At 41.1% G+C, this 18,950-nt stretch overlaps 1 protein-coding gene across 10 annotated transcripts in view; it reads left to right on the forward strand.

Annotated features, from left to right (window-relative positions):
- ATG7 (autophagy related 7) overlaps window positions 1-18,950 on the forward strand; it is a 252,739-nt gene that overhangs the window by 49,217 nt on the left and 184,572 nt on the right. For all 10 annotated transcript variants that reach the window (XM_011280206.4, XM_045051957.1, XM_045051956.1 and 7 more), the window contains 3 exons: window positions 2,796-2,954; window positions 9,556-9,750; window positions 17,083-17,286. In XM_011280206.4, the coding sequence (XP_011278508.2) occupies window positions 2,796-2,954; window positions 9,556-9,750; window positions 17,083-17,286 (558 nt within the window). The remainder of the gene's footprint in view (window positions 1-2,795; window positions 2,955-9,555; window positions 9,751-17,082; window positions 17,287-18,950) is intronic.

The raw sequence follows: 18,950 nt of genomic DNA on the forward strand, positions 1-18,950 counted from the left end.
CTGCCCTCACTTTATTTCGATTTCAGCATATTTTTTTTGAGATATTGTTGAAATGAACATTTTTAGATCTTTACATATCTATGGGATTATTTGTTTAGGCAGAAATCCCTATAAGTAGAATTATTATGTTAGAGAGGATGTATTGTGTGTATGCTATATGTATATGTGTGTATACTGTGTATATATATGTATAGTATATACACACATACATATATATACTATACACAATATATACTATATATATACTATAATATATATATATTACATACTATATACTATATATACTATATATACATACTATATGTAATATGTATATATGGGTTTTTTTCAAATTAAATCACCTTCCCAAAACATTTTACGAGCCTGTACTTTTAGAAACATATATGACTTTTTAATTTGCTTTTCTTTTACTAGTGAGGGTGAGTCTTTAATTTTGTTTCCTTTGTGAATTTTATTCTATTCATGTGATTTTATAATTAATTGACACAAAATACATATGGTATTCTCTTAGCATCTTTTAAAACTCTCTTTATCTTTTAAAAAATCTTTCCTCATTCCTAATGTTGCATGTGTATGTTTTCTCTTTTTTTTCTCTTATTCAGACTTGCCAGAGAGCCTTGTCTACTGTATCATTCTTTTTGGAGGGCTAAGTCCTTGATTTGTTTTTTAGTTCTATAGTTTTTGTTTTTGTTTTGTATTGCTTTCAGATTCATTAACATCTATTTTTATCTTCATTAATAATCTTCCTCTCTTTGTGGAATTTATTTTATTATTCTTTTTCTGGCTTCCATAATTAGGTGCTTAGGTTTTCTTAATATTTTTAAAAATGATAAAGTCAGTAGAGACCCACTATAGAAAATTTGTAAAGTATAAAAGTTACGAAGCAGGAAAAGAAGATACCCATTTTCCTACCACTTTTTCACTTATTTCCTTTCAATGTTTGTTAAATACATATTTAAAATTTTTATTTGATTTATAATAATGCTCCTTGCTAATTTATCTGTTACCCTTGTAAACACTTTCTCATGTCATTAGAAATGATGCTTATAAAGCATTTTTAATGACTAGAATATGCCTTCTTCTATGATGAATATAATGTACTGAGACACTCCCCTAATGGTAGGCATTAATATGTTTCCAATATTTTACAACTATAAATTATGTTGTGGAGCATTTTTGTTCATATTTCAGATTACTTCCTAGGATAGATTGCTGTAAGTATTTTCTTAGGATATATTGCTACAAGTAGGTTGAAAGATATGAACATTTGAAAGATTCTAGACACATATTGCCAAATTGCTTTCCAGAAAAATTAGATCAGTTTACATTCTCAATCCGTGCAATAGTTTTTTCATCTCCACATCCTCACCAGCACTGAGTATTATCATTTTCTTCAATGAGTATTATCATTTCCTTTAATCTTTACAGATTAGCCATTTAAACCGTGTAGCATCCCAGGAAGCCAAAAGTTAAGTGCAAACCCGCACTCACATGTGGCTAACCCATAGTATGTTTGTAATTTATTTGGCTTTCTTCCCACTGCCCAGTATGTTCCCAGACTGCCTTCCTTGCAGTCCTCTCAGCATTGCTTTAAGGAATGTAAAAACACTTGAGAAGTAAATGTCCTCAAACCAAGCACAAGTGACTTTTGGGTTGTCCTTGTCTTTATTCCACCTCCACAGTAGGTTGCTTAGCTGATGAAAGTCACTTACAAAACTGGATGAGTAGATCTGAGTTTACCAGTGGGCTTTCAAAACCAATAATGTAAAAACTATGCTTTTGAAAGGATGGATTCTGTCGTTTCATTCTCAACCCTGAAAATGAATCTTGGGTACTAGTTGACTGTCCCCTGGGAACCGTCAGTTTAATTGAATTTCAGAGTCCCTAATGGAAGGCTATTGAAATAAGAGAGAGAGCAGAATTAGCTTTGTAGCCAATCATGGCAGGGGCTTCTCTTCGATCACTGTGCCTATTTATGATATGCTGAAATGCACACACTACACCCCACCCTCCAGAAAGCAGTCATCTCTATTTGGTTGCAACTCTCAGGATCTCAGCCCTTCCCACCATTAACCAGATCTATGACCTTCAGTGATTTCTGGGCTACACTTTGCATATCTGTGAAACAAAACAGTTGGACTAAGGATGTTAGAGATGCCATCTCAGTTTAAAATTGTGTGGTTCTATAATACTTTGAAGGAATTATAATTAAAGTGTATGAAATCATACAAACTATTTGAGAGAATATAGAATTGTCCCCTGTATTACTGAATATTAACAAGCCCTTTACGTCTTCAGTAGTACAAAATCTTCTGCGATGTTATACAACAGAAAATAACTTGTAAGTCATTTTTCTGAGGCGTTAATTCAGGCTTTAAGTGAGTTTTAATGTGAGCTGTTATTTATATTTAATTACTCATTAAGGGAAAGCAAGTACATTTGGGGGCTTATCGCTAATTCTTTTAAGACAGCAACATAGACAGTTCTCATGGGACTCACCTCCAACTCTTTCTCTGGTGCCACTGTCAAAAATAATGACTTATTAGACCCACTCTGACACTTCTTAGATTCATTACTGCAGGAAACTAGGCACCGGGTATATAATTATTTTTGTCTTTTAAAGGAAGCTGGCCCTCTGTTAATCAAAAACTGAATTTGCACAATTCAGTTTCTAAAGTTTCCTGTATTTTGAGATTCCCAAGCTATTCCAAAACTAAACCTCTTTATAGGTTGCAAGAGAGATACCCTGTGAAATGCTCATCAGAAACACACCATGATCTCTTGTTTCCATGCAGGGTTGGGGTGTCAGACACATCACATTTGTGGACAATGCCAACATCTCCTACTCCAATCCTGTGAGGCAGCCTCTCTATGAATTTGAAGATTGCCTAGCAGGTGGTAAGCCCAAGGCCCTGGCTGCAGCAGAGCGGCTCCAGAAAATATTCCCTGGAGTGGTATGTTGATGCTATTCGGGAATGTTGGAGGTTTTCTCCTGTAGCTTTCCGTGCTTAATCTTGGGGAATGAGGGCCTGTGGTATTGGTAAAAGAGAGTCAGATGTTTGTCACTTACTACCTGGGCCTTCATCATATGGCTAAGCCTCTCCTCATCTCAGAGATGGGGATTAAAAAACAAAACAAAACTCGTGTTTATTATTGTGAAAATAAAATGAAGAGTGAGAAAATGTTTTTGTGAGTGGCCAAGTATTACCTGAGTTTCAGTTGAGGAATTTGGGAGTATGCATATATTTATATCCAGCTTTGTTTGAAAGGGATTTAATTTTTTTTAAATTTTTTTAATATTTATTTATTTTTGAGAGACAGAGCATGAGTGGGGGAGGGATAGAGAAAGAGAGGGAGACACAGAATCCGAAGCAGGCTCCAGGCCCTGAGCTGTCAGCACAGAGCCCGATGTGGGGCTCGAACTGTGAGATCATGACCTGAGCTGAAGTCGGATATTTAACCAACTGAGCCACTCAGGCGCCCCGAAAGGGATTTATGATAGCTCAGATACAGGATGTTATTTTTCCTTCATCATCAAAATACTCAATAGTTACTGAATACAGGTTTATGAAATTAAATTGGATGTAAGTCCACACAGAAGGATGATGTGGCTACCTGAGCTGCTTGTATTTGAATCAGACTGTTCCCTTTAAAAACACACTAGATAATATGACACAAGTCATTCAGCTCATTTGATTCAAAATCTGGCAAGATTTTTTTTTTTTTTTGAGGTCATCCACAAAAGAGAATCTGCAACTTGCACACTTAATCAGTTGTTCTGACAGAAGTTAGATTAGATATCTCCGAAGCATCTGCTACCACTTAGTGCCACAAGAGGCTCTCGGCCTCAGCTAAAAGATAGCCCACTTTCTCAAAGTTTTTCTGTGTAATCACTCAGTATTATATTCATTTATTTCAGAATCTTTTGCTTGAAAAGAAGCAACATTGATGGTTTTGTTCATTTCACCAGCAATCTTGAGGAGCATGGTTTATTGGGTTTAATTCAACACTAATGATTAAGCGCCCACTGTGTATCCAGTTAAGTGCTAGAGGCCAAAAAGAAATAAAAATGTTACAACCCTGTCAATTGAGGAGGCGTATTAGTTAGCTTTCTGCCACATTATTGCATATCACACAGTCCTAACCTCTCCCTGCCTTATTATTATAAGCATTTATCTCAGGCTCCCAGGTCTGCAGATTGACTGTAGCTTAGCTGCTGGGCTAGGCTGGACTCCAGGCTTTAAGTCAGGTTCCAATTTGCTCTGTAAGTCATTGTTTTAAAATCTGGGCTTACAGAGCAACAGTCTGGGTCATGCTCTTCTTCTGGTAGAAGGTGGGAGTGTAAAAGGATTGGTGAAAACTTATTATACCTCTAAAACCTCAGCTCACCAGTGACACAGTGTAGCATCTTCCATTTATATGCCCAAGCCAGTCACAGGGCCAAGCGCAAAGTCAGTGGGGTTTGTCAGAATACTCTGCCTTTCTAGTGGGAGGTCCTGCAAAGTCATCTGGCAAAGGGCAAAGACATTCTATTAGTGGGAGGCAGTGCATAGTTGGGAAGAATAATCCAGTCTGTCACTGGAGAGTGTTATGAGTCCTCTCAGGGCCGAGACAGACCTAGCTTTGAATCTGAATTCAGCTACTTTCTAGTTGCCTGAAATTTTTCCTTGCCCAAATGGTCCGTGACCCAATGCAGTCCCCCCCTATTTATTTGTACAGCTGTTCTGTTACTTATTAAATATTTCAGGCCTTCCGTATGCTAGGGACTGGGGCACAAGCAGGAAAAGTTCTCTCTCCTCTCCGTGGAGCTTCTATAGTCCAGAGGGGTACATGGTCCCTAACACCTAATTTTGTAAACAGTTGTAATTGTTAAGTGCATGAAAAAGGAGCTCGGTTTCTGTGAGGGCGTTTACCAGGCAGCCTGACCTAAGCTAGACTCCGTTGAGGAAGCTAAGTCCTGAAGGATGAATGAGTGGGAGTCAGCTAGATGAAGGGTAGCAGAGCTGTCTGCAAACGCCTGAGGCAGGAGACAGCATGGTGCTTCTGTGGAACTGAAGGAAAACCAGGAAGGGAAGCACTGACGTCAAGGAAGACAGAGAAGGGGCTAGGGCAGAAGCAAGGGCCGGGTCACTCTGGGCCTTTGAGATCAAGTTCACCTTTTCTTGAAACCATCAGCTTACCAGGGTCGAACCTCCTCTTCAGCACTTACATTGTGCTACCGTGTTTTCCCTACTGGGTTATTCAGTCCTGGAGGGCAGGAGCCAGGGTTTTTATACTTTCATCCTTCCTGCCTTGTAAGCAATAATAGATAATGTACAGAACCCATTAAAGTACTAGTGTAATCCATCAATTTCCTGCAAAGTACTTGTGAAACTATTTCACCTGCCAATTACCCAGACTTACGGCATTTTCTTTGTATGTTCAGTTTGGTGTAGTTTTTTCATTCAGCAGATACTTACTCATCCCCTTACACCAGGCCACAGACACAGGCTAGTCCTAAGTGAACAAGATGTGAAAAGAACTGCTCTGCTACAAATACCCTGTCTAATCCTGGGGTTGAATTAATTGAGTCGGAAACAAAGTAACCTTTAAAAAATCAAATAAATATTTGAGATTACCGTCTTTGTTTTTGTTTTTTTTAAATACAAGGCAATGTAGGATTGTGGAACCACACCAGAGGTTTTAAAACCCAACTCTGGACATCTGTTTACAACCCTGATGAGTAACTGGTATTGGACCAGCTCTTGTATCATAAACAATTACACAGCCGGGTAAAATATATAAAATGACTCTCTCCAGGCAGTGGAGTAGTGAAAGGCCATGGTTCTAGACAGAAGGGAAAGAAGGAATGTTTGTCCCAGCCCATTGCATGGAGGTACTTTCTGGCCTTTGCTAGAGCCCATGAGTAGCCCAAGGAGATGTTCTTGGGTTTGATGAGCTGAGGAAACAGATCTGAGTTCAGAGCAGCTAAGGGGGCTGAAACATGCAGGACAGAGTATCAGACATGCAGGAGCTGGGCAGAGGAGGAGTCTGGATAGCATCTTGAGCCTTTGACCAGTTCAAGTCACGTGTGTTCAGGACATGACTCTGTAAAGCCAGGCAAAAAAGCACTACCATCTGTTGGGAGTGGAATGGAGACTTCAGAGCTCTCCCAAGGCCATGAGACATTGGACACCCACCTATCCAGAATGGAGCTCCCTCATTGAACACCCTGAGCCCTTAGGTGACACCCCAGTAAGGTCAGAACTACACATAAAAGCTAAACCACAGAGCTTCCAGCAGAAAGCAGCATAGTGCTCTTGTGATAAACAGAGATTATCTAGGACCCAGCAAATACTGACCATAAGTGGAAAAATGGGTAGCTTGGATCTCATCAAAACCTAAAATTTTCAGGGGCACATGCATGGCTCAGTTGGTTAAGCATCTGATCTTGATTTTGGCTCATGTCATGATCTCACAGTTTATGTGATCAAGCCCTGAGTTGGGCTCTGTTCTGTGAGATACTTAGGATTCTCTGTCTCCCTCTTCTTTGCCTCTCTCTCTCTCATTCTGTCTCTTTCCCTCTCTCTCAAAATAAACATAAAACACACACACACACACAACCTAAAACATCTGCTTCTCAAAAGGTGCCATTAACAGAATGAAAAAGGTGGCCAAAACCCAGAAAATACACAGGGTAGGTCTATTTGGCAAGAAGCTGTTCCCCAGAATCCATAAACAACCCCTACCACTCGGTAATAAAAGGACAGACAAGTCTTTTTTTTAAGGGGGCAGATTGTAGAGGTACTGATTTCATAGTGAAGATCTGTAAATGGCCAGGGCACACATAAAAATGCTCAACTTTTGTAGTCTCAGGAAAATATGAGTTAACACCATGGAGATCTATCACTATCCACCCACTGCAGTGGGTCAAGTTAAAAAGACAGGGGGGCACCTGGGTGGCTCAGTCGGTTGAGCGTCCGACTTTGGCTCAGGTCATGATCTCACAGTTTGTGAGTTCAAGCCCCGCATTGGTCTCTGTGCTGACAGCTCGGAGTCTGGAGCCTGCCTCGGATTCTGTGTGTCCCGTTCTCTCTGCCCCTCCCCCACTCACACTCTGTGTCTCTCTCAAAAATAAACATTAAAAAAAAAAACAAAACTGACAAGGCTAAATGTTGTCAGGCTGTGGAGCAACCAGAACTCAGTCTGCTATTAAAACAACCACTTTGTAAATCAGCTCAACAGGTTCTCATGAAACTACACCTACCTAATTACCCAGAAATCCCACTCGTGGATGTTTACCTAAAAGAAACGAAAACATATATACCCTAAAACACTTGTGGAAGAATGTCCATAGCAGCTTTGTTCCTAATGGCCAAAATTTAGAAATAACCCAAATAGCTGTCAGTGAGAGATTGAATAAACAAATCGAGGTATTTTCACAATGCAAAAAGGAGCATGCTCTTGGTACTTAACAATATGGGCACACCTCAGAAGCATTATGCTGAGCAAAAGAAGCCAAACACCAACAGATGTATACCATAGGATATCATTTATATGAGGTTCTAGAATAGGCAAAAACTAATCTAGGGTTTAAAAGGTGGTTGCATCAATGGTTGTCCCAGTGGCGGTGAGGAGTAGTGGGGATTGACTGGGAAGGGGCACACGAGCACATTCTGGGGTGATGAAAATGTCCTGTGTCTTAAGGTATATGCAGTGGTTCACCTGCAGTTTGTTGAAACACAGCCAACTGTATACTTAAAATCTATGTATTACACTCTTCTGTAAACTATACTTCACCCTGACTACACATATGAATCATGGGGGTAGTTTAGAAAATATTGATGGCAGGGTCCCCTCTCAGAAATTCCAGTTGAGATAGTCTGGGGAGAAGCCTGGGCATCAGGAATTTTCAAAACTCTTTGGGTGGTTCTAACGCACAGCCAAGGTTGAAAACTGCTGTGTTGAAACTTGCCAAATTCCGGCCTCAGGCGTGTGGACCAAATGGTGGGCTGAGAGCCAGCCCTACAGAGGCTTGCTGGCTGCAATTTTAGCAAGCAGAGAACGATTTAGGTTAGTAAAGTGGGTATGGATCTGTATTACTGAAAAGGTCAGAATTGGCGTTGATTAATTATGCTTTGGTGTCACTAATGTACCTAAATAATACCAAGATCAAGCTACCATCTTCTCAAATGCTTTGTCAATTGTAATACAACAGTAAGGTATTAACATTGCTGTGGTCTTTGCTTATTGTTTACCACAGTATTGAGTATATACATGATACTTAATGAGTGAATTCCTTAATGAGGTCCAGATAGTTGTCTTTGTAATGTTTTCATTGCCAAATTGGACTTGTTTTGAACGCTCTTTCTGAAGTCCTTTCTGCTTGGTGTCTTTTCCTGCTTTGCTTGCAACATTTATTTTTCATTCTTTTAAATATTGTTGCCTTTGCTACCACTGTCACTTTCTTGAATTCCAGAGATTAGGTTCAAAGTTTAAGATAAGGAGAAAATGGCTACAATCCACAAAATAGAATTTTCCTTTGTAAAAGGACCTCCTTATTCTGCCCCCTGAGCTGTTTTTCTAGTAAGTGACGGGTTTTGGCAAATGAACGAGAAAGTTGATGTTTTCACACTCCTCCTTGTGGCCAGCACTATGCAGGGGATTAAGGGTGTATGTAGTTTGTGACTCTACAACACTTTCTTTTCTGTGGACAGTTAATGTCCCTGACTTCACTGACACCCATATGTGACTCACTGTTAATCTGCCAAGACACTGTGGGGCCAGCAGGGGACAAATAGTAAATTACAGAGCTGTCCTAAAGCCCCTGAGGAGAACCCAGGCCACCAGGTAACTTCTTTGGACAAGGAATGAAGCTTCACTTCAGTACCACACTCTGCTACAGCTCAGCCCCTGTCCCTTTCCCTCTCAAACAAATATCTGCACACTCCTAAGTAGATTTTCTGATTGTAAGTTAGCAAGTACAGTTTTTGGTTTAGAGGTTTTTTAAAAATGCATATACCCCTAAGAAGATTAACACAGTCAGTCATACTAATCTTATATAAATTTATTAAATCAAATGTTTTCTGTTATAATATCCTATTTGGAGATGTTATGCACTAAGAAAATCAGCGGGGTGGGGGGGGGCAATTTGGGAAGAAGTAGGGAGAAACAACTCAGCTAGACAGAGGGGACTTGGGCAGACACAGGGCATTTTGATAGAGGTTCCTGGCCTCAGATTATAGGAAAAAGTCAAAGGCACCATTTTCTTCAGTGTCCTCCTTGGCTCAGATGGACGTGCCTCCCTCCTTTGGAACTAGGATCCGTATGTCTCTACTTGCTGCTATATATATCCAGGCTCAGAGACCTGGGGATGACAGGATAAGATAGTCTAGGATGTAGAGGTGAAGAAGGTCAGGGCACGGGTAGCAAAAGGAACAAGCAGCATGATCGTGCACAGAGAAATTTCTGGTTGCAACTGACCACACTTACATGTTCGTAGCTATGGGGAGACACAGGCTCTAAGATACCACCTGTGTTTGCTTCAGACATCTGTATATCTGGGTTTTTCCCTAGCATGCCAGAGGGTTCAACATGAGCATCCCCATGCCTGGACACCCAGTGAACTTTTCCAGCGTCACCTTGGAGCAGGCCCGCAAAGACGTGGAGCACCTGGAGCAGCTCATCGAAAGCCATGATGTTGTGTTCCTGTTGATGGACACCAGAGAGAGCCGCTGGCTCCCTGCCGTCATTGCTGCGAGCAAAAGAAAGGTAGAGTGTGTGGATCCTGGGCTCTTGTTTCTGGTTGTGACTTAATGTACCACCCTGGAGGGAGAGGTGTCCTCTGTCTGCCTTCCTTCCAGAAGAGAGATGTGCTGTGTGTGACCCAGTGACATGGTGCCAAAGGGCTTCCGCTGGTATGTGCTGTCTTTGCCTCATGCACCACCGTCCAGTATAATAGTTATTCTTTACTATTTAATTTTCATAGGAACCTTTTGAGACACTGTATCTCAAAGGGATATTCTACTTACATTAAAACGTAAGCCACCTGGGTGGCTCCCTTGATTGGGCATTCAACTTTGGCTCAGGTCATGATCATCTCCTGGCTCAAGAGTTTGAGCCCTTCGTCAGCTCAGAGCCTGGAGCCTGCTTCAGATTCTGTGTCTCCTTCTCTCTCTCTGCTCCTCCCCTGCTCATGCTTTGTCTCTCTCTCTCTCAAAAATAAATAAACATTTTAAAAAAAATCTTTTTTTTTTATATGAAATTTATTGACAAATTGGTTTCCATACAACACCCAGTGCTCATCCCAAAAGGTGCCCTCCTCAATACCCATCACCCACCCTCTCCTCCCTCCCACCCCCCATCAACCCTCAGTTTGTTCTCAGTTTTTAAGAGTCTCTTATGCTTTGGCTCTCTCCCACTCTAACCTGTTTTGTTTTTTTTTTTCCTTCCCCTCCCCCATGGGTTCCTGTTAAGTTTCTCAGGATCCACATAAGAGTGAAACCATATGGTATCTGTCTTTCTCTGTATGGCTTATTTCACTTAGCATCACACTCTCCAGTTCCATCCACGTTGCTACAAAAGGCCATATTTCATTTTTTCTCATTGCCACGTAATATTCCATTGTGTATATAAACCACAATTTCTTTATCCATTCATCAGTTGATGGACATTTAGGCTCTTTCCATAATTTGGCTATTGTTGAGAGTGCTGCTATGAACATTGGGGTACAAGTGGCCCTATGCATCAGTACTCCTGTATCCCTTGGATAAATTCCTAGCAGTGCTATTGCTGGGTCATAGGGTAGGTCTATTTTTAATTTTCTGAGGAACCTCCACACTGCTTTCCAGAGCGGCTGCACCAATTTGCATTCCCACCAACAGTGCAAGAGGGTTCCCGTTTCTCCACATCCTCGCCAGCATCTATAGTCTCCTGATTTGTTCATTTTGGCCACTCTGACTGGCGTGAGGTGATACCTGAGTGTGGTTTTGATTTGTATTTCCCTGATAAGGAGCGACGCTGAACATCTTTTCATGTGCCTGTTGGCCATCCGGATGTCTTCTTTAGAGAAGTGTCTATTCATGTTTTCTGCCCATTTCTTCACTGGGTTATTTGTTTTTCAGGTGCGGAGTTTGGTGAGCTCTTTATAGATTTTGGATACTAGCCCTTTGTCCGATATGTCATTTACGAATATCTTTTCCCATTCCGTTGGTTGCCTTTTAGTTTTGTTGGTTGTTTCCTTTGCTGTGCAGAAGCTTTTTATCTTCATAAGGTCCCAGTAATTCACTTTTGCTTTTAATTCCCTTGCCTTTAGGGATGCGTCGAGTAAGAGATTGCTACGGCTGAGGTCAGAGAGGTCTTTTCCTGCTTTCTCCTCTAAGGTTTTGATGGTTTCCTGTGTCACATTTAGGTCCTTTATCCATTTTGAGTTTATTTTTGTGAATGGTGTGAGAAAGTGGTCTAGTTTCAACCTTCTGCATGTTGCTGTCCAGTTCTCCCAGCACCATTTGTTAAAGAGGCTGTCTTTTTTCCATTGGATGTTCTTTCCTGCTTTGTCAAAGATGAGTTGGCCATACGTTTGTGGGTCTAGTTCTGGGGTTTCTATTCTATTCCATTGGTCTATGTGTCTGTTTTTGTGCCAATACCATGCTGTCTTGATGATGACAGCTTTGTAGTAGAGGCTAAAGTCTGGGATTGTGATGCCTCCTGCTTTGGTCTTCTTCTTCAAAATTCCTTTGGCTATTCGGGGCCTTTTGTGGTTCCATATGAATTTTAGGATTGCTTGTTCTAGTTTCGAGAAGAATGCTGGTGCAATTTTGATTGGGATTGCATTGAATGTGTAGATAGCTTTGGGTAGTATTGACATTTTGACAATATTTATTTTTCCAATCCATGAGCAGGGAATGTCTTTCCATTTCTTTAAATCTTCTTCAATTTCCTTCATAAGCTTTCTATAGTTTTCAGCATACAGATCCTTTACATCTTTGGTTAGATTTATTCCTAGGTATTTTATGCTTCTTGGTGCAATTGTGAATGGGATCAGTTTCTTTATTTGTCTTTCTGTTGCTTCATTGTTAGTGTATAAGAATGCAACTGATTTCTGTACATTGATTTTGTATCCTGCAACTTTGCTGAATTCCTGTATCAGTTCTAGCAGACTTTTGGTGGAGTCTATCGGATTTTCCATGTATAATATCATATCATCTGCAAAAAGCGAAAGCTTGACTTCATCTTTGCCAATTTTGATGCCTTTGATTTCCTTTTGTTGTCTGATTGCTGATGCTAGAACTTCCAGCACTATGTTAAACAGCAGCAGTGAGAGTGGGCATCCTTGTCGTGTTCCTGATCTCAGGGAAAAAGCTGTCAGTTTTTCCCCGTTGAGGATGATGTTAGCTGTGGGCTTTTCATAAATGGCTTTTATGATCTTTAAGTATGTTCCTTCTATCCCGACTTTCTCAAGGGTTTTTATTAAGAAAGGATGCTGGATTTTGTCAAAGGCCTTTTCTGCATCGATTGACAGGATCATATGGTTCTTCTCTTTTTTTTTTGTTAATGTGATGTATCACGTTGATTGATTTGCGAATGTTGAACCAGCCCTGCATCCCAGGAATGAATCCCACTTGATCATGGTGAATAATTCTTTTTATATGCCATTGAATTCGATTTGCTAGTATCTTATTGAGAATTTTTGCATCCATATTCATCAGGGATATTGGCCTGTAGTTCTCTTTTTTTACTGGGTCTCTGTCTGGTTTAGGAATCAAAGTAATACTGGCTTCATGGAATGAGTCTGGAAGTTTTCCTTCCCTTTCTATTTCTTGGAATAGCTTGAGAAGGATAGGTATTATCTCTGCTTTAAACGTCTGGTAGAACTCCCCTGGGAAGCCATCTGGTCCTGGACTCTTATTTGTTGGGAGATTTTGGATAACCAATTCAATTTCTTCGCTGGTTATGGGTCTGTTCAAGCTTTCTATTTCCTCCTGATTGAGTTTTGGAAGAGTGTGGGTGTTCAGGAATTTGTCCATTTCTTCCAGGTTGTCCAATTTGTTGGCATATAATTTTTCATAGTATTCCCTGATAATTGTTTGTATCTCTGAGGGATTGGTTGTAATACTTCCATTTTGATTCATGATTTTATCTATTTGGGTCATCTCCCTTTTCTTTTTGAGAAGCCTGGCTAGAGGTTTGTCAATTTTGTTTATTTTTTCAAAAAACCAACTCTTGGTTTCGTTGATCTGCTCTACAGTTTTTTTAGATTCTATATTGTTTATTTCTGCTCTGATCTTTATGATTTCTCTTCTTCTGCTGGGTTTAGGCTGCCTTTGCTGTTCTGCTTCTAGTTCCTTTAGGTGTGCTGTTAGATTTTGTACTTGGGATTTTTCTTGTTTCTTGAGATAGGCCTGGATTGCAATGTATTTTCCTCTCAGGACTGCCTTCGCTGCATCCCAAAGCATTTGGATTGTTGTATTTTCATTTTCGTTTGTTTCCATATATTTTTTAATTTCTTCTCTAATTGCCTGGTTGACCCACTCATTCGTTAGTAGGGTGTTCTTTAACCTCCATGCCTTTGGAGGTTTTCCAGACTTTTTTCTGTGGTTGATTTCAAGCTTCATAGCATTGTGGTCTGAAAGTATGCATGGTATAATTTCAATTCTTGTAAACTTATGAAGGGCTGTTTTGTGACCCAGTATATGATCTATCTTGGAGAATGTTCCATGTGCACTCGAGAAGAAAGTATATTCTGTTGCTTTGGGATGCAGAGTTCTAAATATATCTGTCAAGTCCATCTGATCCAATGTCTCATTCAGGGCCCTTGTTTCTTTATTGACCGTGTGTCTAGATGATCTGTCCATTTCTGTAAGTGGGGTGTTAAAGTCCCCTGCAATTACCACATTCTTATCAATAAGGTTGCTTATGTTTATGAGTAATTGTTTTATATATTTGGGGGCTCCGGTATTCGGCGCATAGACATTTATAATTGTTAGCTCTTCCTGATGGATAGACCCTGTAACTATTATATAATGTCCTTCTTCATCTCTTGTTACAGCCTTTAATTTAAAGTCTAGTTTGTCTGATATAAGTATGGCTACTCCAGCTTTCTTTTGGCTTCCAGTCGCATGATAAATAGTTCTCCATCCCCTCACTCTCAATCTAAAGGTGTCCTCAGGTCTAAAATGAGTCTCTTGTAGACAGCAAATAGATGGGTCTTGTTTTTTTATCCATTCTGATACCCTATGTCTTTTGGTTGGCGCATTTAATCCATTTACATTCAGTGTTATTATTAGAAAGATACGGGTTTAGAGTCATTGTGATGTCTGTATGTTTTATGCTTGTAGTGATGTCTCTGGGACTTTGTCTCACAGGGTCCCCCTTAGGATCTCTTGTAGGGCTGGTTTAGTGGTGACGAATTCCTTCAGTTTTTGTTTGTTTGGGAAAACCTTTATCTCTCCTTCTATTCTAAATGACAGACTTGCTGGATAAAGGATTCTCAGCTGCATATTTTTTCTGTCTAGCACCCTGAAAATCTCGTGCCAATTCTTTCTGGCCTGCCAAGTTTCAAAAGAGAGATCAGTCACGAGTCTTATAGGTCTCCCTTTATATGTGAGGGCACGTTTACCCCTTGCTGCTTTCAGAATTTTCTCTTTATCCTTGTATTTTGCCAGTTTCACTATGATATGTCGTGCAGAAGATCGATTCAAGTTCCGTCTGAAGGGAGTTCTCTGTGCCTCTTGGATTTCAATGCCTTTTTCCTTCCCCAGTTCAGGGAAGTTCTCAGCTATGATTTCTTCAAGTACCCCTTCAGCACCTTTCCCTCTCTCTTCCTCCTCTGGGATACCAATTATGCGTATATTATTTCTTTTTAGTGTATCACTTAGTTCTCTAATTTTCCCCTCATACTCCTGGATTTTTTTATCTCTCTTTTTCTCAGCTTCCTCTTTTTCCATAACTTTATCTTCTCGTTCACCTATTCTCTCCTCTGCCTCTTCAAGCCGAGCTGTGGTGGTTTCCATTTTGTTATGCATTTCATTTAAAGCATTTTTCAGCTCCTCGTGACTGTTCCTTAGTCCCTTGATCTCTGTAGCAAGAGATTCTCTGCTGTCCTCTATACTGTTTTCAAGCCCAGCGATTAATTTTATGACTATTATTCTAAATTCACTTTCTGTTATATTACTTAAATCCTTTTTGATCAGCTCATTAGCTGTTGTTATTTCCTGGAGATTCTTCTGAGGGGAATTCTTCCGCTTGGTCATTTTGGATAGTCCCTGGCGTGGTGAGGACCTGCAGGGCACTTCCCCTGTGCTGTGGTGTATAACTGGAGTTGGTGGGCGGGGCGCAGTCAGACCTGATGTCTGCCCCCAGCCCACCGCTGGGGCCACAGTCAGACTGGTGTGTGCCTTCTCTTCCCCTCTCCTAGGGGTGGGATTCACTGTGGGGTGGTGTGGCCCGTCTGGGCTACTTGCACACTGCCAGGCTCGTGATGCTGGGGATCTGGCGTATTAGCTGGGGTGGGTAGGCAAGGTGCACAGGGGCAGGACGGGCAGGCTTAGATCGCTTCTCCTTAGGTGATCTTCTTCAGGAGGGGCCCTGTGGCAGCGGGAGGGAGTCAGATACGCTGCCGGAGGTTTGGCTCCGCAGAAGCACAGAGTTGGGTGTTTGCGCGGAGGGAGCAAGTTCCCTGGCAGGAACTGGTTCTCTTTGGGATTTTGGCTGGGGGATGGGCGGGGGAGATGGCGCTGGCGAGCGCCTTTGTTCCCCACCAAACTGAGCTCTGTTGTCAGGGGGCTCAGCAGCTCTCCCTCCTTTTGTCCTCCAGCCTTCCCGCTTTCCGAGCAGAGCTTTTAACTTATGACCTCCCAGACGCTAAGTCGCGCTTGCTGTCGGAACACAGTCCGTCAGGCCCCTCCGCTTTTGCAAGCCAGACTCGGGGGCTCTGCTTGGCCGGCGAGCCGCCCCTCCGCCCCGGCTCCCTCCCGCCAGTCCGTGGGGCGCGCACCGCCTCGCCGCCCTTCCTACCCTCTTCCGTGGGCCTCTCGTCTGTGTTTGGCTCCGGCGACTCCGTTCTGCGAATCCTCTGGCGGTTTTCTGGGTTATTTAGGCAGGTGTAGGTGGAATCTAAGTGATCAGCAGGACGCGCGGTGAGCCCAGCGTCCTCCTAAGCCGCCATCTTGCCGCTTCTCAAAAAAAAATCTTTTTTTAAAGATTAGTGAACGGTTACATAAATCCTAGTACATAAATGTGATGGAATAATACGCAGCCATGCACAACGTGTTTTCAAAAACTTAAAAACATGGAACATACCACATTATGTTAAATAAGCAAGATATGATATTGTATATATTTAATATAAATTGTTTATATAAACACATACACATTTGTATCTGTTTGGGCGAGGCGGTCGGGAGGGGAGGCAAGAAGGGAGAAAGGAAGGGAGGGAAAGAGAGATCGGGAGAAAACAATGGGAAGAAATACCCCAAATTATTAGTAATAAGTGTTTGAGCCATGAGATTGTGATTTTTTTTCTGTTACAGTTTTTCTTTATTTTCCAACTTTCTTTATAACCAGAAATTTCAGAGAATAAGTTATAAGTAAGAGAAGTTCTTCTAGTACAAATGAGAAAACAATCGTCCTTAAAAATCTGCATCGTGTGTGAATCGTATCTCAGTGAAGCTGTTATAAAAAAAGAAAATCTATGTGGGCGTGTCAGATGATAGCATATGGTGGAAAGAATGAGGTTGAGAACTCTCTAAACTTGGTTTGATGCATTTACCTCTTACCAGCTAAGTGACCTTGGGCATGTTAGTGAGCTGACTGCTCTTTCAGGATCCTCATCTGTAATGGGAAATGTGTGCTGGGAGTTTTAAATGAAACCAAATGAGATAATTATTGTTAATTACTGGTCAAGGGTTTTTTGTGTGTGTGTGTGCACTTAATAAATCCTCAATATTGGGTAGCTTTTACTAGTATTGGCTTCCAAGACTCTAATTATACTCATACGCAATTACTTATAAAATAAATTCTGAAAGTTGACCAAGTATGAAATTAGCCACAGCTTAAAATATAAGTGTCTCTTAACTCTAGACTTTTATTCCTTGAAATCCACAGCTTGTCATCAATGCTGCTTTGGGGTTTGACACATTTGTTGTCATGAGACATGGCTTGAAGAAACCTAAGCAGCAAGGAGCTGGGGACTTGTGTCCTGGCCACCTTGTGGCACCTGCCGACCTCCTGGGCTCATCGCTTTTTGCCAACATACCCGGCTACAAACTTGGCTGCTATTTCTGCAATGATGTGGTGGCCCCAGGAGATGTAAGTGGATTTCTCTGTGCTTCCAAATATTTCCTACAACTGTCTTGTCCACTGGGGCAAAGAGGCCCGACTCTCTTTTATGACTATTTAAATACTGTCTTTTAACAAAGAGAAGAATTCTCCAATTTGGGGGGTGACATTATCCCACCATGAACCTTGATTGGCGTCGTCAACTGTGCACAGCTGTTCCTTGTTCACTAATATAAACGTAGTGACCAACCACTTTTGTAGAAAGCCCAGCAGGGAAACTGCAGGATAGACTGGTCCCTGGAAGCACTGTCTCCTTTGAAGAGAGCATTAAGTAAGGGGTCTGAAGACTTGGACACTGCCTCATGGGGTGATTCCAAATAAGGCTCTTACGCTTTCTTTGCTTCTGCAGAATCGGGCTGGGCCCCTTGTTAGATTTAGCAAGTGAAAATATATGGGCTTCCCAGTTACCTTGGAATCTCAGGTAAACAATATTTTAGTATAAATTTGTCCCATGCAATATTCAAGACCTGCTCATACTAAAAAAATATTTCTTGTCTATCTGAAGTTCAAATTTATCTGGGCATCTTGTGTTTTATCTGCCAACCCCAGTAAGGGAGGGAAGAATACTTTCCCTGACTACTCATAGTGCAAGGTGGGTCAAAAGTGAAAGTGCTCTGAACAGTAAGCACTACACTGTTCAAATGTAAGATTCTACCTATAGTGTTAGTGCCTCCAAACAAGGCACAGTCTGTAGGAATGGTCTCTTACCAGAACAGATCATCATTCACAGTGGAGCAAAGCATAGGTATCTCTGTACCCTCCTCTTCATTTTCCCCTTCTTTTAAAACTTGTTCCTGAATAACTCCTACCTCTTTTGGATGACTGGTTTTTATGGCCTCCCAGTATAAAGAAAAAAAGATAAATATTCTCCATGTGAAGAAGGCTGACTTTATGATCTTCATCAGTGGTATTATACAGCTGGTCCCATTATTTCCTCATTATCAACAAGTAGGATTATGGGTCGAGTAAAGTTGTTCATAAGGTGAAAATTTCAGACTCAAAATTATCCCTAACAACCTCTTAATTTGCCTAAAGGTGGGAGATCAGAATTTCTTTAGTTGCAACTAAAGACAATTTGTGTTTGAAGCCCTGTCATAGCAAAACTATTTGTATTTCAGCCCAGGGGTCACATTCAGGGGGACACAATGCCCACACTGTGAGAGGCACATAGGAACTGAGGACTGCAGGAAAGGCATGTTATTTATTGTCCTGCCTCACAGGCACTCTGAGGCATTGGCTCAGTTACAGTGGCAGGGCAGAATCACTTGTGCTATTCAAATGATTATTCCTCTCCATGTCTCTGTTCCTCAGCTATCAAGCACAGTAGGATTGAATTTGAATCAGTTAAAAGAGCATATGGTGCAACTCCATGTATGAGGCAGTTAGGCCCCTAATCTTTAATTTGTTCATAACTATTACTCCTTTTTAGCATATTACCTCATTTAGTTACCTAAGTTATGTGTTTTGTTTTTCTTGGTACTTACAAGAGATGATGTTATTTGAGGCTGAATGTTCTTTGCCCACAGTGAGTAAATATCTGGTTATGTTGTATCTCTTTATCACGGACGAGTTTCATGCTTCAAACAGCGACAGTTGAGTGGACTAGAACTTTGAGCACACATCAATGATTCTTT

This window comes from Felis catus, chromosome A2 (genome assembly GCF_018350175.1).
Source record: "Felis catus isolate Fca126 chromosome A2, F.catus_Fca126_mat1.0, whole genome shotgun sequence".
NCBI classification, from domain to species: domain Eukaryota; kingdom Metazoa; phylum Chordata; class Mammalia; order Carnivora; family Felidae; genus Felis; species Felis catus.